Source organism: Erythrolamprus reginae, chromosome 6 (genome assembly GCF_031021105.1).
Source record: "Erythrolamprus reginae isolate rEryReg1 chromosome 6, rEryReg1.hap1, whole genome shotgun sequence".
Lineage (NCBI taxonomy): Eukaryota > Metazoa > Chordata > Lepidosauria > Squamata > Dipsadidae > Erythrolamprus > Erythrolamprus reginae.
The window spans coordinates 81,442,300-81,466,201 of NC_091955.1; the positions used below are offsets into that span (position 1 = coordinate 81,442,300).

At 40.6% G+C, this 23,902-nt stretch overlaps 1 protein-coding gene across 2 annotated transcripts in view; it reads left to right on the top strand.

Annotated features, from left to right (window-relative positions):
- Window positions 1-23,902, top strand: part of TMTC1 (transmembrane O-mannosyltransferase targeting cadherins 1) — a 201,224-nt gene that overhangs the window by 100,517 nt on the left and 76,805 nt on the right. For both annotated transcript variants that reach the window (XM_070754857.1, XM_070754858.1), the window contains exon 9: window positions 5,994-6,115. In XM_070754857.1, the coding sequence (XP_070610958.1) occupies window positions 5,994-6,115 (122 nt within the window). The remainder of the gene's footprint in view (window positions 1-5,993; window positions 6,116-23,902) is intronic.

A 23,902-nucleotide genomic window follows, 5' to 3' on the forward strand; every position in this document is an offset into this window, starting at 1 on the left:
AACTCGTTGCTTCTATCCTTACGATTTATATTAATATTGATTGTTTCTTGATTGCTTATTTTTACCCTATGACAATCATTAAGTGTTGTACCTCATGATTCTTGACAAATGTATCTTTTCTTTTATGTACGCTGAGAGCATATGCACCAAGACAAATTCCTTGTGTGTCCAATCACACTTGGCCAATAAAGAACTCTGTTCTGTTCTAATGTGATCACCATTTGTGACCTTCCCAGCTCGCTCCTGAGAGCAGAATCAAAGGGGGAAGCAAGATTTGCTTAACAACTGCACAATTCACTTAACAACTGCAGCGATTGGCTTAATAATCATGGCCAAAAGGTTGTAAATGGTGGTGTTGCTCACTGAACAACTGCCTTGCTTAGGAACAGAAATTTTGGGTCAATTGTGGTCGTAGGTTGACTAACAATCACAATTGAGCCCAACATTTCTGTTGTTAAGTGAGACATTTGTTAAGTGAGTTTTGCCCCATTTTATAACCTTTCTTGCCACAGTTGTTAAAAGTGAATCACTGCAGTGGATATGTTAGTAACATGTTAATCTGGCTTCCCCATTGTTTTTGCTTGTCAAACGATTGCAAAAGGTGACCTTGGGACATGGCAATGGTCACAAGTATGAGCCAGTTGCCAAACATCTGAATTTTGACCATGTGATCACAGGGCTGTGGTAATGGTTGTAAGTGTGGAAAACGGTCATACGTCACTTTTCCCCACCTTTTAGCCTTGCAACTCATGAGATTCAGCTAATCATTATTTCAGCTTTTTCCAATCTGGAATGTTGCAGATATGTTGACGCAGTAGCTCTCATGTTTCTCAGTCAAATACTCTTCTGGCTATGTCTGGGCTGTCAAGCTCCTAGCCCGTGGACCGGATGCATCTCATGCTGGCCACGACCATGCCAAATTTAGTGGAGGGGAAAAAAGTTCTGATATGTCACACCATGACGACATGAGTTTGGCATCCCTGGGCTATGTATTTTGAAAATTACATATCTAGTTAACTCAACTCAACCCAACCCAACCCAACCCAACCCAACCCAACCCAACCAAACCAAACTAAACTAAACTAAACTAAACTAAACTAAAAAGATTTTAGTGCCTTAGCATAATAGAGGTCAGCTTCATTTAAGGTCTCAGGCTTAATATTGAACAATGTTATGCAAAATTGTCTCTTAAAAACCTCCCGTGTTGAAATACCCACAATTTCTTCATGCAAGTTGTTCCATTGATTAATTGTTCTGTTGGGAATGTAGTACTAACACTTGATCTTGATTCTGTCCCTCTGGGATAGATAATTTTGCAAGTCTGAAACACTCCCCTCCCCTGCTTTACTCTCGTTTGTAGTAAATTTTGTTTATTAGACTTTGGCTCTTCGTGCTATCTCCCAACATCAACCACATATGCCTTTACATGAAAGACAAAGAGTCTCATTACTTTTTCATGGACCTCTTTCATACAATTATATTGCAATCACTCATTAGTTTTAACTGATGAAACATTCTACTTCATGTAACTGTTCTGAGGACCCTCAAAGCAAAGGGAGAGTGAGAATTAAATCATGAACTGTGATTGTAATTAGAAATCATGAACTATGTGTAGGGAGTTATTCTTATCTGGCAAAAATGTGGATATCCTTCCATCTACAGAAGATGGAAAACATCTTCTGTAGACTGTCATTGATTAATTATTATTGACTCAGGTCAACTCTTCTGCAAATCACTCCTATCACCCATTTCCTCCCACTTATGACGGTATGATTGTAACTTGTTGCTTGTATCCTTAAGATTTTTATTAATATTGATTGTTTCTTCATTGCTTATTTGACCCTTATGACAATCATTAAGTGTTGTACCTCATGATTCTTGACAAATGTATATTTTCTTTTACGTACACTGAGAGCATCTGCACCAAAGACAAATTCCTTGTGTGTCCAATCACACTTGTCCAATAAAGAATTCCATTCCATTCCAATCCAAGTAGTGCAGGGTGAGTGAATAGAAATTTGGGCTCTGCAATGTGGATTGCACAGTTGCACAAGCCATGGTCTGGGCTTCAACTTCCACCAAATTGTTCTTATCTGGATGCATCAATTTTTTCACTCAAGTCAGAAGCATTGAGGCACATCTGGGTTGAAAGGATTTTATCTGATGACTTCACCGTTGCCCTGGGGATGTCCAGTTGTGGGCTCCTTTCATGTCTCCGACAGGAGCTGGAAGGCAGGATGAGAGTTCATCCCTGCCTCATGGCAGCTCTCAGGTCTGAAACATGAGCTTGCTGTATTTCTAGTAGCACCTGTCCAGAAGTAAATTGCACTTTTTTTTCATTGTGTGTGAAACATTATTTCATTTTTCATATGTAATCATTTTCATATAAAACATCCATTTTGAATGCTTGACTTATTCAAAGTCCCTTCCTTACATTTCGTGAAGCCTGTTTGATTTGCTGTTAAGGTTGGAGGTGTTTGGGGGTTTTGTAATGCTGTTTCTGCATTAGTATTTGCTTCACGAAGAGAAACAGTATAGTAAATCAAAACTCTTTGCCTGACAAAAAGGATACTGCTGTTTAAAGTTTAAACTTTGTGTTTGATCTGTTTAAAAGACAACAGGAAATGCTTAGATAATCTTTGCAATTGTTTATTGCAACTGGAGAAGATGCAAGTCTTCCCTGTTGCGTGTCTTCAGATTCAGTAACAAACCCACAAGATTAGATTCAAACAGTTTCCCCCTCTATTACGTTTTTCTGCCTTTAATCAGCATTATTTTATATTCATGTGTAGGAACAACTTCCATTACATCGTTTTCCTTTATCTTCTTATGTAAGTTCAAATAAAAAATGTTATAAAAATAAAATGGTAAGGAAAAGAAAAGTCTGACTCTTCAGTGTTTTTTATCTCAATAAGGCCATTATGTCATCATTTACATTTTGTTCAGCGAGATTGTCAAGTATAATTAAAACTTGTAAGAATTAAAGTGTATAACATCAAAGCAATTCTTTGTAGTGCTGCTAAAAAGAAGAGTCTCCACAATCCAAGAATGAAGTTAAGGCTCTGATGAATAGATGCAATGTACTGTATATCTTGATGAGAAGCTGATGAAACATAAAAACATAGAAGACTGACGGCAGAAAAAGACCTCATGGTCCATCTAGTCTGCCCTTATACTATTTCCTGCATTTTATCTTACAATGGATATATGTTTATCCCAGGCATGTTTAAATTCAGTTACTGTGGATTTACCAACCAGGTCTGCTGGAAGTTTGTTCCAAGGATCTACTACTCTTTCAGTAAAATAATATTTTCTCATGTTGCTTTTGATCTTTCCCCCAACTAACTTCAGATTGTGTCCCCTTGTTCTTGTGTTCACTTTCCTATTAAAAACACCTCCCTCCTGAACCTTATCTATTATGAAATATTATAATAGAATATTTTCCTAACTATTGACAATTTACTGCTGTTTTGACACTGAATAATATTTGCCTTGTAGTAAGGTTGCCATAAAGAAGACTAGAAGCGATGGATAGAACCATCGCTCAACCCAGCAGAGAAGCAACCCTAGAGCTAAGGAGAAATTTCTTGACAGAAGAATCAACCAGTAGAACATTTTGCCTTCAAAAGTTGTGGCTGCTCTATCACTGGCCTCTTTTAAGAAGAGACCAGACAGCTGTTTGTCTGGAATTGTACAGAGCAGTGATGGCGAAACTTTTTTCCCCCTTGGGTGCCGAAAGAGCGTGCACGAGTGCCCACATCCATAATTCAATGCCTGGGGAGGATGTGGTCACTTAATTAGTGGAAAACAGATGTAGTGTTTAATATAGTGTAAATCTAAAATTAGTTTCAAATCAAATCAATTTTTATTTAACTACGTACTACTTTGAGAGTTATGCTCTGTTTTGGTTGAAAAGTAATGTTATGTTTGCAGTATTGACATTCTAAACTATTATAAATATTGATTTTAAAAATTGAACTTCTTTGTTCTTTTAGGCACTTTTGACTTTCTAAATAATAGAATGTTTGCAATTTTTAACCCTATTATATAAATATTACAGCCTTGAAATCTGCACTGAAATAATGCAATGTACGAAGTTTTATAATATTACAGTAAAATAAAAACCGCAAAGAAAAATGGAAAGAAAGGAAAAGATAGATCGGGAAATTCAGTAGAGTGATAGAAAACAATGGCCCCCAATATTTTGGGCACCAGGGACCCTTTTCATAGAGAGGTTTTTCCAGGGGTGGGTGGGTCATGATTTCTCAAGACGCCTATGTCCTGCAGATGGGACTTTGTTTGTTTGTGTGGATCAGTTTCTGGGATGTTGCGGCCCATTGCCGGTCAACAGACCGGAGGTTTGGGACTCCTGATATAAAACATAAAAATTCCCTTGAGTCAAACTCGGTTCCTAATCTAATAGTTACATTAAAAGTTAGAATTGAAAGTGCTTTGCTTAGTGCAGTAGTCAGGTAGCCAGTGCAAATTCAAACAAAAGCACGAATGCACAGTGGTACCTCTACCTACAAACGCCTCTACTTACGAACTTTTCTAGATAAGAACCGGATGTTCAAGTTTTTTTGCCTCTTCTCAAAAACCATTTTACAAACCCGAGCCTCCGAAACTGTAACCGGAAAAGGCAGGAGAAGCCTCCGTAGGGCCTCTCTAGGGATCTCCTGGGAGGAAACAGGGCCGGAAAAGGCAGGGAGAAGCCTCTGTGGGGCCTATCTAGGAATCTCCTTGGAGGAAACAGGGCCTCCACCCTCTCTGTGGTTTCCCCAATCGCACACATTATTTGCTTTTACATTGATTCCTATGGGAAAAATTGTTTCTTCTTACAAACCTTTTTACTTAAGAACCTGGTCACAGAACAAATTAAGTTCCTAAGTAGAGATACCACTTTATTTAGTTTTCTTGCTGTCAGAATACAAGAGAGAAGGATTTTTCCTTTGCCTTTCTCTGGGTTTTAAATATTATTATTATTATTTCCAAGTCTAAAAATTTAACCCTAATGATCTCCTGTCAAAATATTAATCTGGACCGATTCTGCTTAGGCTTTTCAAGATTGGCCTATTTGGTTACTTGGAGCCGACTGCTTTGATGATTGGTGACTACATGAACAATTTTTGATCACAACAGAGAACTTCTAATATCAACTTCTAATATCTGTTATTTAGATTGGAGATTTGTGTTGCAGTTAGGCTTTTTGTGTATAGTATATATTTAATAGATCTATGACTGTTAGTACTGTATACCAGTGATGAAATGTGGAAGAATTTATCTTGGAACTTAGAGCGCTATAAAATACACTGTAGGCTGAAAAATGCTCATAAAAATAACACTACAGAATCATTTTCAAACGGCTTAGTGATGTTTGTCACATCTTAGTTTTATTGAGCATCAACTATGTGTTGGAGTTCTCAAGAGAAAACCTAAATGTTCAAGAAGTGGATTGATTGTAAGAAATTCTTGAACTAATAATCAATTACAGTAGGCTTTATCAATCCCAAACAAAAGCTTGTTAAGTACTGTTAAATTCAGGTGATGAAAATGTGGACATTAAGTTGCGGTGTCCAGGGGTAATGTGATAGCCATTTGCAATCTTCTCAGCTGGTTTCTGATGAGCAGAGACAATAAGGGAGGCTAGATTTAACCGCAACAATATTTACTAACATTGTGTAACAATCTTTTCCCAAAAAAATAAGATTGGGAGGCAGTTACTTAACAATTACTGTTGGCTTTGCTCGGCAATGGAAATTCTAATCTCAGTACTGGTCGTAAGTTAAGGACTGCCTGTATTCGGGCTGCCATATCTGTGGTGCAAAAAATGAGCCACTCCTAGGTTCCGAAAATCTTTGCTCCTATCTAGTGATTGTTCAGATATTTGCGTATGAATAAGTGTGACTATTGTAATCTTGGAACTGGATCTCTGCTCTTGCCTGATTTCGGCCTTCTTTTTCACGTGTGTATCTTTAATTATTATTCTGTTGCAGAACCTGGAACACAGAGAAATTCTAGTTGGCCTGTTGTTCCTGATTTTCCCCTTCATACCTGCTAGCAACCTCTTCTTCAGGGTGGGATTTGTTGTGGCAGAACGCATCCTGTATATGCCTAGGTAATATTCCTACGTTTAATTCTCTTCTATGGTACAATATTCAAGCATGAGTTTTGAAATCATGGTCTTTATTACGTTGGTTCTCCACAAGCTACCACTTCTGAAATGTTCCAAGATGTTAAATAAAACAAAACAAAACAAACAAACAAATAAATAAGCAGGTAATAGTAAAATCTTAGCCAATTTGAGATATGTTGTTCTACAAAACCCCATCCTCTGCAGCCATATAAATCAAAATATTCAGAAGAATTAAGGCAGGTTGCTGTAATAATCTCTTTAGATTTATGGGGTGATTTCATATAAAGCTCAGGTTGTCCAGCAAACCTGGAAAACAAAGAAATCAGGGAATTATCAGGGAAATTGGTGGTTCAGGAAATATCAGGGAATTATCAGGGAATTCGTGGAAAAAACAGAATAAATTAGGGAAAAACCCCAAACTGTATTAAAATGTTTAAAAGTCATGGAAAAATCATGTAAAAAAACAAACAAACAAATCGCGCTGCCTGGCAGAGTCAAGCAAAAATGAGCATAACTGTGGCAACAACTTGCTTCCTCAGCTAACGATATTTCTCCATGGCTTAGCCGTTTGATATGACGTCATCTACAACCGCGCCTTAACTAGATTGCAAATTACAGGGAAATGTAAGGGAAATACCAGGGAATTTCAAAATGCTTTCCCCCTGGACCCCCTGAAAGCTGTTCGCGTATTGCTTCTTATCCCAAATGTGCTCCCCCACCCCAATAAGCAGTTTGGACTTTCTTGTGTTGTTTTTTTTTGGAGGTGCTTGGCTTCTAATCAAAAAAAGCAGCTTTGGGACAACCATGACTTGGATCACTGAGAATCTCCAGATGCATATATATTGCATCTTCTTTTTAAAAAATAACCTTGGCTCACCAAGTGTTAAAATAATCTATAGGTTGAGCTTGAGATGACCATATTTTCTGGGACTTTACTGAAACAGGACACTAATTCTCAAATGACTCATCTGAGTTTTCAGTTAATAGAAACCTGATCTAGATGAACCTTTCTGGATGGACAATTATTTTCTATAAACCAGCCTTCTCTGAAAAGAGTTCAGTATAAAATCAAAGATGTTGCCTTGAGTTGTAATTATTGGCTTAGTGTGTATGTAATGTGCGTGTATTTAAAAGGGAAGATAAAAACCAAACCAACCAATTTAAAATAAGAAAGAAAAAAAGAGGAATCTGGAAAAGAAAAGAAAAATAAGTAAAAAAGAATTTAAAAAGAAAGTTGAAAAAGAAAGAGAAAGATAGAAAAGAAAGAATAGACACAAAGAAGTGGCTTTTGATATTCTTCACAGCAATTATAGGTTTTATCAGGGTTTGTTTATATAGAAAATGTGTGAGTGCATAAAGACCCACTTACACACAGAGTCTACTAAGGAAAAATTGATAGATGTAGGACTCTTTGTCTACCACCAAAAAAACCCAGCTGCCAAGTTAATAAAATCCTAGACATGTAATCCTAAAGATGGCAGGACTGACACTCTTTCATATTTTCTTGCCCAGAGCTTATTAAGCTTTGGTTGTTTGATCTACTAATGAACGCCTGCAGTCCTGCTTCATAATGTATAATAAGACTTATGTTTCTCTTGTTTCATGTTGTGTAACAGTTTTATTGAGTGATAAAAGTGTAGCTATCCTAGCAACCTGGCAGCTTGCTTCAAAAATTCTTACCAATTCATCATACTCCCTTAACAATTGGCTCAAGAAAGCTGGTGATGTTACAAGAGAACATTTAGTTTAAAGGAAGAAAAATACCTTTTTCTAGGAAGGGACAATATATATATATTACTGGACTGCTAACTAGAAGAGAAGGCTAATTCAGAGACACCTCTTGTGGTTGTCAGCCTCTCCTGCTGATAAGCAATAAACCACTGATCTATAGTTTATTTAAAGAGGAGAGTAAAATGAAAACAAACAATGGCTGCAATTTGAGGTAGGAATTGGCCAAAAAAAGTCAGATGCTATCTCAAATTGTAGTCATTGCCTATTTTTATTTTGTTTAAAACTATCATCTGAAGTCTATCATCCTTAATTTTTACCAGGCTGCTGGGAGTTTGAAACTCTTTATCTTTGATTCTGAATTTTCAACTATAAAAATTGTTCTTTAGATACTGTAATTTAATTCTCAGATGAAAACATGCAAGATCTAATCTGTAAAATAAGGTAGTTCTTGTGATATGTGTGTGTGTGCGTGTGTAACATATTTTTGCTGAATTGAAAATGAAGGGAGACTAACCTGTAGGCCACAGGATCTCCTCCTTTCAACTTTGTACATATGTATATATGGAGAGACAGAGCATATTTTTGCTGATAAGGGAGAATGGTACAGATCTGTTTCAAGTTATTTAGCTCTCATCAGCTAGCCATATCCTTACTGGGTATGGGTATTTGTCAGAAAAGAAAACACATACACACACACACACACACATACACACACACACACCATGTTTTCCCCAAAATAAGACCCTGTCTTATATCTTTTTGAACCCTGAAATAAGCACTTGGCCTTATTGCCATGCACTCAAAAGCTCGATTGGGCTTATTATCAGAGGTTGTCTTATTGTGTGTGTGTGTGTGCGTGTGTGTTTTCTTTTTTGTATATGTATGTATGTGTATGCACGTGTGTGTTTGTGTATAAGATTTTCACAGGTTTAGGTATACCATATGTTTTGGTGTGTTCATATCTGACTACAGTGGAACCCCGACTTACGAAATTAATTGGTTCCGGAAGGAGGCTCGCACATCGAAAAGCTCGTATGTCGAAACATTGTTTCCCATAGGAAACAATGTAAAAGCGATTAATGCGTGCAAGCCCGAGGGCTGAGGGGAAAAGACGTCGGCTGAAGCGGGGAAGTTCGCCAGGAGTCAGCAAAGAAGCCGCGCGTGTGTTTTAAAACATCGGAGCCGGCATGGGGAGGCTTTCAATCAGCCCCCGAGCCCCCAACCCGGACTCGGGGGTTGATTGAAAGCCTCCCCATGCCGGCTCCGATGTTTTAAAACACACGCGCGGCTTCTTTGCTGACTCCTGGCGAACTTCCCCGCTTTAGGAGTCAGCAAAGAAGCCGCGCGTGTGTTTTAAAAGATCGGAGCCAGCCTGGGGAAGCTTTCCATGCTGGCTCCGATCTTTCAAAACCGGCGCGTGGCTTCTTTGCTGCTCCTAAAGCGGGGACGGCCCCCCCCACCCCCAAGCAGAAGCCAAGGACCCCCCACCCCCAAGCAGAAGCCAAGCGAATGCTTACCAAGTGGGATACTACGAGCAGAGAGGAGCCGGGCGCTTCCTTGCCTTCCTTCCTTCGCTGCCGAAAGTGTCAGGGAGGCGTGGCTCGTATCCTGGATGTGAGCTCGGGAGGCGAACGGAAATGACGCTCCCTCCCAAGCTCTTATCTCGAGTTGCTCGCAAGTGGAGCAGCTCGTATGTCGGGGTTCCACTGTACTATATTATAATATTAATTAATTCTGAAGGCCTTTCTGGTACATATTCTAGTCAAAGAAATCGGAATATTGAGATAACTAAATATGACTTCAAAATATAGAATACTGCTAAATATTCTGTCATATTTTTCAAACAATGGTGTTTTGAATCTCTTATCAAGAAAATGTAACCTTTGAAAAATGAGAATTATTCCTCCTCCTCCTCCTCCTCTTCCTCCTCTTCCTCCTCCTCTTCCTCTTCTTCCTCTTTCCCTTCTTCTCCTCCTGCTCCCACCTCTTCCTCTTCTTCCTCTTCCCCCACTTCCGTATTTGGAGAGCTTGAAAGTGAACAATTGTTGACTACTTAACATAGTTGCCATCTCCAGCCTAAGAAATACCTGTTCTTGCTTTTGACTCTCTCAGTGGATGCTGCCACATGTTGTGATAAAATCTGTGTTGGGCCTGTTAATAAGATCTGATTTAATCTTATCTGCTTTGGCAGTTTGATCATTGTAGTAGAAAGACTTAACTGGGAAATTCTAAAAGCATGCTATCAACATCTGGCAAATAGGTATTGTTTATAGCAAGGAATACAGTAATTTGAGATTCAGAAGTAGTTTTGAAAAGAAAAAGTACAAGTAGTCCTGGAATTGTAAAAAATATGACTCCAGCAACCGAGTTGTCGAAGCGTGGAACTCATTACCTGACTCAGTAGTGTCAACCCCTAACCTCAAACATTTTTAGACTATCCACAATCGACCTCTCCAGGTTCCTTAGAGGTCAGTAAGGGGCGTGCATAAGTGCACCAGTGTGCTTTCCGTCCCCTGTCCAATTGTCTCTCCTTATCTCATTTATCTTTTCTCCTTTTCAAATATGTTCAACTATACTTTTATATCTTTTCTTCTATTCTTTTCTTTATTTATATTACTACATATCTATTCTCTTCAATGTGCGTTATGTATTGGACTAAATAAATAAATAAATAAATAAAAATAAATAAAATAAATTGCAACCAAAATGGAGACTGCCCATTACAGCTGTAAGTCCCAATGGTCGTTTATCAGCTCACCTATTTGACCAACTGTATTTTATGACCTTTTTGTGAGGCAGTCCTTAAGTGAGTGCTGCAATCGTAAAACTGGCTGCTGCCAGTGCCCCAAATAGCATGTGAGAAATAAATCAGATTCCAGTCCAATTCTCTCATCCAAGGTTCGATTTATTATCAGAGCCATGTTGGTCACGCCGTTGCCATTTTGATACTAACTTCCTTCCAGTACCCTGACCAGGTTAAGGTTCATCCTCTTATCCTCACACCCACAAGTTCATTACAAGGACCAGTCCAGGATTTCACTGACCTCCCCCTTACATCCGCTGGTGCAGAACAAAAGATGACATTGGACTCTAAGAAAGGAATTTGTTGTGGCTAGTAACTTTCCCTCTCATGCAACTACCCCTCCCATTTCTCATAATACTATTTTAGTGTGACAGGCCAAAGTCGGCCTGATAACTGTTGTGATTGTTAATCAAAGAGCAAATAGGTGTTCACTATGGGCTATTTATGCCAAAAACTAGATGTAAATGTTTGTTTTCTGCAAAAACATTTTAAAATGTAGTTTAGGTGACTCTGGGATGTGACAAATATGTGTGTCAGATAAATGTGTGAATGCGGGTGAGGCGGCTAAGCAACTGGTCATAAGTCAAGGACTTCCCTTTTTTTTTTTAAAAGACAGAACCTGTTGTGGTTGGCTCTGGCCCAGCTCCTGCCCCAAGGAATGCGGAGGTGGATGCAGGGGAAACATCAACATGTCATAGGCCTGTTTTATTGCCGACAGAGTCAGGTAGTGCAGTTTCCTCGGACGAAGAAGGTGGGGATGACTTGGAAGAGGGGGGCTTGGCACACAGCCCAGGAAGGCAATCTCCATTATCTTCGGTCGATTCAGATGAGGAAGTGTTAGACCCACACATGCGCAGAATTATGCATCAAAGAGACCAATTGAAGACATATTACAAGAGATAAGAGAGGCCACCTGTGTTGGGGTGGGGCTCTAGTAATTAGAGCTGCTGATATAAATAGCAGCGTGCTGGCTTGCCTGTTGTGGAAGATTATCTGATCGTTGTTTCTTCAGGACCATGCCTTGCTGTTTCCAGACTTTGTTTGTTGATTTTTCATGACTTTGAAACCAAAGCAGAGCAAAGTGTGGGGGTCTCACTTCGTGGAAGAAGGAGGGCTGTGACGTTCCTTCACAGCTGCTAGCTAAGTACTTAAGAACTGATTAAGGGGATTGTACAGACTACCAGGTTGTTTTGGGACGAGTGCTCTTTGCAATACAAAAAGGGTGCTTTGTTTCTTTTGAATTTTTGTGATAAAGAACATTGTTTCGAACTTTCAAGTGTGTGTGTGTGTCTGAAATTTGTACCCTTGAATTTTCAAAAGACTCCTACCATAGAGCCCGGCAGAACAGAACCGAGGTTCTGTATGTTAGAACAATAGAGTTATTTCTGTCTGTGCAAATCCACCAGTATCCACCAATATTTGAGCAATCACTGCTACATAACTAGGATTTTAGCAACTATGCAGGGATACACATGAGACTGTTTTATGCTACTGCCCAGGTTTACAATCCTAAGCATTTTTGTAAAGAACTAAATATCTGTTTTTGAAACCATGAGGGTAATGATATGGTAATCCATTTAGGCCCCAGCTTTCTCAAGGTAGATAAAATATTTCCCCACAGATGATACACAAGGGATGAACTTTCACAATAGGGGATGATAATTATTGTTCACCATTGCAAGTTTCAAAGCATCAGCAAAATTCATGCATATTATCTGCTATTCCTCAAAACATTTCATGAAATTGGCTTAGAAGTCACTGTATGGTGTTATGCACCTGGCTAGAGGCCAGGGGATTCTTAAATTCTAATCTCACTTTAGGTATGAAATCCAGTTATGATTAGCCCTTATTTTGGGCTAATCACATTTTCTCAGCCAATGAAGCTGATTGATCAGTTCCTATTCCAAACAATGGATCAACCCTTGGTTAATCTGGAAAATAATAATAATAATAATAATAATAATAATAATAATAATAATAATAATAATAATAATAGTAATTTATTGGATTTGTATGCCGCCCCTCTCCGTAGACTCGGGGCGGCTAACAACAATAATAAAAACAACATGTACAATCCAATAATAAAAACAACTAAAAACCCCTATTATAAAACCAAACATACACACAAACATACCATGCATAACTTGTAATGGCCTAGGGGGAAGGGCTAACTGAACTCCCCCTAGTAGTTTACTCCCCTGAGTAGTTTACGAACAACAGAAAGGGTGGGGGCAGTTCTGATCTCTGGGGGGAGTTGGTTGCAGAGGGCCGGGGCCGCCACAGAGACGGCTCTTCCCCTGGGGCCCGCCAAACGACATTGTTTAGTCGACGGGACCCGGAGAAGGCCAACTCTGTGGGACCTTATCGGTCGCTGGGATTCGTATGGTAGCAGGTGGTTCCGGAGGTAATCTGGTCCAATGCCATGTAGGGCTTTAAAAGTCATGACCAACACTTTGAATTGTGACTGGAAACTGATCGGCCAATGCAAGCCACGGAGTGTTGAAGAAACGTGGGCGAATCTTGGAAGCCCCACGACGGCTCTTGCGGCTGCGTTCTGCACGATCTGAAGGAAAGCAGACTGCTATTGAGAGAAAAGCTCTACTAAGAAAATAAATAGTAAAATAAATTGCCAATAGTAAAGATCTCTCTCTCTCCTTCTCCTTCTCTTTTCCCTCTACTACACAGCCCAATATTTATTTTAGAGAAGATATTATTATTCTCTTGTTTTTAGTGTTATTTCCCTTTTTTTGTTTTCCGTTCATGAACATCATTTCATGCTCTCTATGCCAGGTTTCATTCCATGCTATTTTATTTAACATGTCAATTTTGAAGAATTTCTATTGCTTAGGCATAGCAATTGGTAATCATATAGATGGAACAAAATCCCTATGTTTATTAGGCATCATGCTGACACAGCTTCCTTTAGCCACTTGGTTACTTCTGTGCTCAGTAACCTCCTCACAGCAGAATCTTCCCTTAGCACAGTTTGCTAATAGCTTTTATTTATTTATTTATTTATTTATTTATTTATTTATTTATTTATTTATTTATTTATTATTCATCTATCTATCTATCTATCTATCTATCTATCTATCTATCTATCTATCTATCTATCTATCTATCTATCTATTTAGTCCAATACACAATGAGGGTTTTAGTGGGTATATATCTATATACAAATAGTAAAATACATGATGAAGGTTATAGAGGAGATACTCATAGTAAAACATATCTAAGAAATAATAGAAAAGAAGGTATAGTAATAGAACATATCAATGAAAGAATAGAAGAAGAGATATGGGAATAGAAGAAAGGTATAGGAGATATAGGAGAGCAATAGGACAGGGGACGAAAGGCACTCTAGTGCACTTGTACTTGCCCCCTTACTGACCTCTTAGGAATCTGGATAGGTCAACTGTAGATAATCTAAGGGTAAAGTGTTGGGGGTTTGGGGATGACACTATGGAGTCCGGTAATGAGTTCTACGCTTCGACAACTCGGTTACTGAAGTCATATTTTTTACAGTCAAGTTTGGAGCGGTTAATATTAAGTTTAAATGTGTTGTGTGCTCTTGTGTTGTTGTGGTTGAAGCTGAAGTAGTCACCGACAGGCAGGACGTTGCAGCATATGATCTTGTGGGCAATACTTAGATCTTGTTTAAGGCGTCTTAGTTCTAAACTTTCTAGGCCCAGGATTGAAAGTCTAGTCTCGTAGGGTATTCTATTTCGAGTGGAGGAGTGAAGGGCTCTTCTGGTGAAGTATCTTTGGACATTTTCAAGGCTTTATTGCAAAGTAGGAGAGGTTCATGGTTATGCAAATGATTCATTACGACAGATTGCAGGAAAGTAGCCACATAGCAGGGATGGGTTCCAACCGATGTGGTTTGGTGCAGGCGCTCCGGTAGCAGCCTGGTGATGACGCAATTTAAGTGTGACTGCTCTGGTGCCGTCTTTCCCTGTCCGGGCACGCCGCCATCTTTTTTTGGTAATTTTTAGTGCTTTTTTCCTGGTTTGGGTGGCTTCTCAGCTGTGTTTTGGCTTGTAATGTCCTTCTGCGCACAGTGGTACCTCTACTTATGAGCTTAATTCGTTCCATGACCAGATCAACCTACTGAGATAGTAGAACTGAAATGATCATCCCTTCCCTCTTTCCAAAGAGGACTCCCTTTGTTTATTTATTTACCTACTTGTTTATCAAATTTGTATAGCCATCAATCTCACAAATGTGATTCTGGTTACAATAAAAAACCACAATAAAATATAATTCTGTGTACAGTGCTCCCTCGATTTTCGCGGGTTCGAACTTCGTGGAAAGTCTATACCACGGTTTTTCAAAAATATTAATTAAAAAACACTTTGCGGGTTTTTTCCCTATACCACGGGTTTTCCCACCAGATGACATCATATGTCATCGCCAAACTTTCGTCTGCCTTTAATAAATATTTTTTTAAATAAACTTTAATAAATAAACATGGTGAGTAATAATCTGAATGGTTGCTAAGGGAATGGGAAATTGCAATTTAGGGGTTTAAAGTGTTAAGGGAAGGCTTGTGATACTGTTCATAGCCAAAAATAGTGTATTTACTTCTGCATGTCTATTTCACGGAAATTCAACTTTCGCGGGCGGTCTCGGAACATATCCTCCGCGAAAAGCGAGGGAACACTGTATACCTTTGGATGATAGTAAAAACAGCAACATAACCATAAAATAAAAACATGCATATAATCCTGGAGAGAGTTTAAAAACTGAGATATAGTGGCATGCAGAAACACATCTTTTGGACAATTTTCTCACTGACAGATGGGCAGGAGAGAAAGTCCCGATATCTCATGTTTCCTGAAGGTGACCTTCCATTGAAGTAAAAGCTAGCAAACTGACTACATACATTTTTTCCTATTGAAATTAATGAGTTTACAGCTGCCTAGGTTTGTCTAGATACTTCCAGTAGCTCCTTTTGTACATAAAATTCATTTTGCCTCATCATAGATTTCCAAATGGCTGATTAAAGTAGTTTTAGTGAGTTATGTAATCATTAGTGGGTCATAGTGGGAGTCTGCGGAGGGGGGCGGCATACAAATCTAAATAATAAATAAATAAATAATAAATAAATAAATAAAATCAGTACAGGTAATTTTCGACTTAGGACCATAATTGAGTCCAAAATTTATATTTGCTAAGTGACACATTTGTTAAGTGAGATTGGCCCCATTTTACGACTTTTCTTGCCACAGTTGTTAAGAGAATCATTGCAGTTGTTAAATTAGTAACCTGGTTGCTAAGTGAATTTGGCTTCCCAATTGTCTTTGCTTGTCAGAAGGTTGCAAAAGCAGATCACATGATCTTAGGACACTGCAATGGTCATAAGAATAAAACAGTTTCCAAGCATCTGAATTGTGATCACATGATCATGGGGATTCTGCAACGGTTGTAACTGTGAAAAATGGTCATAAGTCACCTTTTTTTAGAGCTGTTGTAGCTTTGAACAGTCACTAAATAAACTGTTGTAAGTCAAGGACTACCTATAATAAAGTGTTATAAGACTGGTTATTTAGTTTATATTTAGTTTATTTAGTACATTGCTCAGCTCAAAACAGCTCCAGATGGTTTACACGGTGTAAATGTACTAGCGGTGATCTAGTCTTGCTTTGATCAATATAATTTCACCAGCTTGTTTACAAAGGATCTGTTGGCTGATCCTTTTACATGGGAGATTCAAGAGGTTGAAGATTTGGAACTACTTCTCCTATATTTTCATTTTCTGTGCAACTGCTTTGGGGCAATGAATTTCCATAATCTATTTTTATGGGCCCTGAAAAAGCTGTTTCTCATTGTAATTCCTGAACCTACTGCCAGTCACCTTAATTAGATGATCCTGAATTCAAGTATTGTGTATCGGTAATTGGCAGAAAGAAATATCGTTCTCCCAATCTTCCATGTCACTTGTAATTATATAAAACTCTCATATTCTCTCCCCCAGAGTCACTTGTTTTTTAAGCCACCTGGAGACACGGCCTCAGCCTGTCAGTCACTGTCAAAATTAGATACTTTCCTCCAGGATTAACTGCTCAATACAGACTACTGCCACGGAGTGCTTCTTTTCTAAGGTGGCTTTCCAGCCCCAAGGCAAGCTGGGTCTGTAGTTCCATAAGAGGGCAGTTCAGCTGCTTAGAAAGGAAGGAATGCCTTTGCTTCCAAGGGATACTTCTCAAGTTAGCGCCGGCATTTACACATCCCATCCAGTGGTGGGCTCCTGCCAATACGGCTAATTGTGCGCAGCTCTGCGGCTCTGCAGCTCTGGCCCACGAGTGTGGGATCTAAAGCATAGAAACATAGAAGATTGACGGCAGAAAAAGACCTCATGGTCCATCTAGACTGCCCTTATACTATTTCTTGTATTTTATCTTAGGATGGATATATGTTTATCCAGGCATGTTTAAATTCAGTTACTGTGGATTTACCGACCACATCTGCTGGAAGTTTGTTCCAAGCATCTACTACTCTTTCGTTAAAATAATATTTTCTCACGTTGCTTCTAACCTTTCCCCCAACTAACCTCAGATTGTGCCCCCTTGTTCCTGTGTTCACTTTCCTATTGAAAACACTTCTCTCCTGAACCTTATTTAACCCTTTAACATATTTAAATGTTTCGATCATGTCCCCCCTTTCCCTTCTGTCCTCCAGACTATACAGATTGAGTTCATTAAGTCTTTCCTGATAAGTTTTATGCTTAAGACCTTCCACCATTCTTGTAGCCTTTCTTTGGACCCGTTCAATTTTATCAGTATATTTTTGTAGGTGAGGTCTCCAGAACTGAACACAGTATTCCAAATGTGGTCTCTCCAGCACTCTATACAGTGGGATCACAATCTCCCTCTTTCTGCTTGTTATACCTCTAGCTATACAGCCAAGCATTCTACTTGCTAACACAGAACTGCCAATACGATGCTCAGATTGAGGATTCCTTTTGCCCAAGTGCATTATTTTACATTTGGAAACATTAAACTGCAGTTTCCATTGCTTTGACCACTTATCTAGTAAAGCTAAACCATTTGCCATATTACAGACTCAACCCTATTGCACACTTTAGAGTCATCGGCAAATAGGCAAACCATCCCTACCAAACCTTCCCCTATGTTACTCACAAAGGTATTAAAAAGAATAGGACCTAGATTTTGCTTTCTGCACCAGGTAGCAAAATCTTGCACTGGGACGCATGTGGGGAAGCAAAAACAACTCGGCAAAACGTGCATGCACATGCGTCCCGGTGCGAGATTTTGCTACCTGCACAGGTGCAGGAAGCAAAATTGCACTTGATCTTGCACTCATATGCCAGAGCCGCGGAGCTGCGTGCAATTAGCCATACCAGCAGGAGCCCAACACTGATCCCATCACTGACCAGTAAGGAAAAAAGACTGTGTTCAATGCTAGTATTGAGTCTGAATGTATCTGTGCATCATGCTATACCATTGTTTGTTGAACAAATCATAGTTACCTAATTTAGCTATAAAATGATAAGTTATAACTATGGTTACAAGTTACAGTGGATAGATTCACACATCACACAAAATAAAGCAAAACAATCATATTAAGCACAATATAAACCTATACTGAGGATAATAGAATAAACCTGTCTGGAAACCAATAGGTCCTGATAATGAAGCCCTCTGGCAAGCAGTTCCTGAGAGTAATTGACAATGGCTTCGCCAGTCAAGGTGGTGAATATTTATCCATTTAGATGTGGCATCCACTAAGCACGTCCCTCTGGCAGTTCTTTTAAAATCTTGTTAAGTACCAAAGACTTGGTGATTAGAGCCGGGTCTTTTCCACCATACATTATTTAAGGCAGTGATTTTCAACCTTTTTTGAGCCGCGGCACACTTTTTACATTTACAAAACCATGGGGCACATTGAGGGGGGGGCGGCGGCTAAAAAAATATTGGACAAAAAAATTCTCTCTCTTCCTCCCTTTCGCTCTATTTCTCTCTCCCTCTTTCTCTCACTTCCTCTTTTTTTCTCTCTTCCTTCTTTCCTCTTTTTTGCTCTCTTTCTCTCTCCCACCTTACCTCCCTCTCTTTCTTTCTCTCTCTTGCTCTCTCTCTCTTGCTTTCTTTCTCTCTTGTTCTCTTTCTCTCTTTCTTTCTCTCTCTCTTGTTTGCTTTCTCTGAGCTTCGCGACACACCTGACCATGTCTCGCGGCACACTGGTTGAAAAACACTGATTTAAGGCATAGTCAATTCTTCTTTTCAGCCACAGGGAGAATAGAAAGATTAAAATTTTCAGCGCATGAGCTCAAAGAAAGTTACAAGCTGTTGAACTAGTACAGTGATGGCAAACCTTTATTTCCTCAGGGGCTGAAAGCACGTGTGTGCGTGCTATTGCACACCTACACCTATAATTCAGTGCTCCCCTGTGCTCCACCCCATGTGCATGCGTGCCTGACCCCCCCCCTTCCCAACTTCCTTTGGGCCCGATAGGCCCATTCTTCTCCCTCTCCAGGTCCAGAGTCATCCCTGGACACTGAGAACAGAACAGAACAGAACAGAACAGAATTCTTTATTGGCCAAGTGTGATTGAACACACAAGTAATTTGTCTTTGGTGCCTGTTCTGTCGAGCTCTCTGCTAGAATCCTCCCAAAAATGCACAGATACAATTTCAGATACACACACGTTTGAAAATTCAATACAATGTTCTTTATACCGAAAATGCAAATAAACGAAGCACACTTTTTGTATAGCAAAGAGCACTCGTCTCCAAACAAACTGGTAATTTGTAGAAGTCCCTTATCAGTTCTGTGATACTTAGCTTGCAGCTGTGAGGCAATTCACAGTCCTTCTTCTTTCACAAAGTGAAACACACTTTGCTCTGGTTTAGTTTCAAAGCGGGGGAAAATCAGCACACAAAGGTCGAAGTCAGCAAGGCAGTCATGAAACACTACGATCAGATAATCCTCCACAATGGCCAAACCCACAGGCTGCTATTTATAGCAGCCTCACTAATTACCACAGCCCCACCCAACCACAGGTGGCCTCATTTTGTTTGATAATAATCTCTCAGTTATTGTTGCCTATGCATCGTTCTCCGCATGCGTGGCTGTATCATTAACTCTTGTTCCGAATCCAAGGAGGAGCTAGATAACTGATCTCCTTCTGAGCTGTCTGCCACACTCTCCTCCTCCCTGTCACTCATGTCTTCTTGGTCAGAGGAGCCTTCATCAACAAATTCCACCGGGAGCAAAACAGGCCTGCAGCATGTGGATGTCTCCCCCACATCCACAGTCCTTGGGGCAGGAGCTGGGCCAGAGCTAACCACAACAGGTGCCTATGCTCTCAGTGCACATAAAAGAAAATTTATCAAGAATCATATGGTACAACACTTAATGATTGTCTTAGAGGTCAAATAAGCAATGAAGAAACGATCAATATTAATATAAATCTTAAGGATACAAGCAACAAGTTACAGGCATACAGTCCTAAGTGGGAGGAAATGGGTGATACGAATGATGAGGAAAAACTAGTAGTAATAGTAGTGCAGACTTAGTAAATAGTTTGCAAGTGTTGAGGGAATTATTTGTTTAGCAGAGTGACGGCATTTGGGAAAAAACTATTATTGTGTCTAGTTGTCTTGGTGTGCAGTGCTGGCCGGTACGTGCATGCGCGCTGGAGCTGAGTTAGGACAATGGCTCGTGTGCGGCAGATATGGCTCTACGTCCCACAGATTGGCCATCATGGAACTAGTACATGCAGTAATACGGTTGGGGAAATTTCTCGGCACCAAATGTCCCTCCGTAGACAGTAGTATAATGTGGCATAATCCAATGTGGTCTGATGGAGCGACCGTGATTGTAAAAAGCCCTGCTGAGTTCATTTCTGTTTGATTGTCAGCTACGCAGTGTTATATACAAGAGTATTCAAATGTAATTGCACGGAGAACAGAACCCTTCAGGAGATAGCAGTAAAGCAGAATGGATTTGCTCACATTAAAAGAAAAATAAAGAAAAAAAGAAAAATTTGCCATTAGGGCTAAATGCTTCCTCATTCTATACTCCAAACAGACAAATCAGCGTAAATTGCAAATACTTTTTCTTGTAGATCCTTCTTAGCTTTTCTTTCCTTTTTCTTTTTGCATTGTGTATTGCTCAAATCAAGCTCTCTGCAGAGAAATCAGAGCTTTTATATTCTATAGTGGTATTAACAGTTTTAACAGGGAAGATAAAAACTAACACAAACCAATATAAAATAAGAAAGGGGGGAAAAAATCAAAGAGAAAGCTAAAATTGCAAGATAGGGGAAATGGAAAAGAAAAGAAAAGAAAAGAAAGGAAAGATAGAAAGAAATGCTTCTGATCTTCTTTACAGCACTTTTAAGTACAACCATAAATTTATCTCTTTCTCCTATGTGTCTGTGTTTGTTCTCTTCAGTTTCTTCCCTAATCTATCCTACCTAATCAGTACACATCAGTAAATTCATTTTTGATGAGTCTTTGGTTGTTCTCTTAGCTTGATCATTTTCTTGCAGATATTTTGTTACCTGAGTAGGTTACATCTTCAGACTGAGTAACAGGGTCTAAAGTTAATGAAATGTACCGTATTTTTTCAGAGTATAAGACGCACCTTAGTTTTGTAGTGGTTAGCTCTGGCCTAGCTCCTGCCCCAAGGACTGTGAAAGTTGGGGAGACATCCACATGCCGCAGGGCTGTTTTGCTCCTGGTGGAATCTGATGATGCAGGCTCCTCTGACCAAGAGGACAGGAGTGACAGGGAGGAGGAGAGTATGGCAGACAGCTCAGAAGGAGATCAATTATCTAGATCCTCCTTGGATTCGGAACAAGAGTTAATGATACAGCCACGCATGCGGAGAGCGATGCATAGGCAACAACTGAGAGATTATTATCAAAGAAAATGAGGCCACTTGTGGTTGGGTGGGGCTGTGGTAATTAGTGAGGCTGCTATAAAGAGCAGCCTGCGGGTTTGGCCATTGTGGAGGGTTATCTGATCGTTGTGTTTCGTGCCTGCCTTGCTGACTTTGACCTTTGTGTACTGATTTTTCCCTGCTTTGAAACTAAACCAGAGCAAAGTGTGTTTCACTTTGTGAAAGAAGAAGGATTGTGAATTGCCTCACAGCTGCAAGCTAAGTATCTCAGAACTGATAAGGGACTTGTGCAAATTACAAGTGCTCTTTGCTATACAAAAAGAGTGCTTAGTTTATTTGCATTTTCGGTATAAAGAACATTGTTTTGAATTTTCAAACGTGTGTGTGTCTGAAATTTGTATCTGTGAATTTTCGGGAGGATTCTGCCAGAGAGCTCGACAGAACAGTTTTTGGGGAGGAAAACAGAGAAGTCTGCTTACCAGATATTCGTCTGGCTAGCATCCTTAGTCTGCTCAGCTTCAGCACATTATTTTATTCCCTGGTTAAGGGCTTTAAAAAAACCTTATTCAGAGAGAGTAACAATGTAAGAGCTGGGAACATCGTTAGCATCTGATTAGGGCTGGAAAGAAACATTTGGAGCTAGTTAGAGCAGAGGTCCCCAACCGCCGGTCCGCGGACCGGGACCGGGCCGTTGGAGCTTTTCAGCCGGTCCGCGGCGCCAGGGCCCCCTCGGCCTTTCCGCATCACCAGCGGCGCTCCCACCGCCAGCCAGCCAAGCCCCGCGCCCGCCGGAACCGGCTCCTCGCTCTCCCCCCGCCGCCCGCCGCGTTTGCAGGAGGTGGGGAGGGTTGGGCGGCCCGCCAAGGCCAGGAGGGACGCCGCTGCCCCCCCCCCGCCTTCCCTCTCTCCGCCCGCCGCTGCGCCTCCTTGACAACGAGAGGAAATGCCGGCAAATGCTTTCCTCAGCGGAGGCCGGCGAAGGTGATATTGAATGTCGGGGGAGAACGGGTGGTTGCACGCGCTTCCTATCTCCCTGCTAGCCCACTCGGAATATTCAAAATAAGAAAAACCTTTGCCGGCGAAGGCTTTTCTTATTTTGAATATTCCGAGTGGGCTAGCAGGGGGATAGGGAACGCGTGCAAACGCCCGTTCTCCCCCGACATTCAATATCACCTTCGCCGGCCCCGCCTCTCCTGCAAACCCCCTTGCTGAGAGCCCGGGGCGAAAGTGCTCTCGCAAAGGTGAGGCGGGCAGGGCGTGCGCGCGTCATCGCTGAGAAGAACAGAGAGAGAACGAGAGTGAGTGAGAGCAACAGACAGCAAGATAGAGAGAAAGTGAGAAAGAGAGAGTGAGAAAGGGGGGGGAGAGAAAGAGATAGCAAGAGAGAGAACAAGAGAGAGAAAGAGCGTGAGAAAGAAAACAAGAAAGAGTGAGAGAGAGAGAAAGAAAGCAAAAGAGACAGAAAGAAAACAAGAGAGAGAAAGTGAGAAGAAGAGAGAGAAAGAGGGGGAGAGAGAGAGAAAGAGAGAGGGGGGAGAGAGAGAAAGAGAGGGAGAGGGAGAAAGAGAGAGGGAGAGGGGGGAGAGATAGCAAGAGAGGGAGAGAGGGAAAGGGGGAGAGAGGGGGAGAGAAAGAGAGAGGGAGAGAGAGAGGAGATAAAGGAAGAGGAGAGAGAGAAAGGAAGAGAAAGAAAGAAAGAGGGATAGAAAGAGAGAGAGAGTGAGAGATGCTCAGTGAGCCTTTCTTTGAAGTTGCCTTTCTTTCTTTCTCTTTCTTGCTTTCTTTCTTGCTCTTTTTCTTTCTCTCTTTTACCTTCCCTTCCTCTATTTCTTCTTTTCTTTCTCCTTCCTACCTTCTTCCCTTACTCTCCCCTTTCATAAGTTTCCTTGCTTCCTTCCTCTGTTCCTGTCCCTTCCCCCTTTCTTTCTTTCTTTCTTTCTTTCTTTCCTTCCTTCCTTTCCTCCCTCCATTTCTTGCTTTCCTTTTCCTTCCTCCCTTCCTTCCTCCCTCATTCCCTTCTTTCACTCCTTCCTCTCTTACTCTCCCCTTTCACACCTTTCCTTGCTTCCTTTGCACCCTTCTTTTGTTCCTGTCCCTTCCCTCTTTCCTTCCTTCCTTCCCACCCTCCGTCCATTCATTCACCCATTCCTCTCTTGATCGCCCCTTTTACGGCGGCGCTGACAGCTAGCTCCCCCCCCCCCACCGGGCCATGGAAAACTGGTCTAGCTGAAAGCCGGTCCCTGGTGCAAAAAAGGTTGGGGACCTCTGAGTTAGAGCAATGAAAAAAAACCTGCAAAGACTTAAGGCTTGGAAAACATTCTTTGCAAAGAGTAACAGTGAAAGAACTTGCAAGCCGGTAAGAGCTGG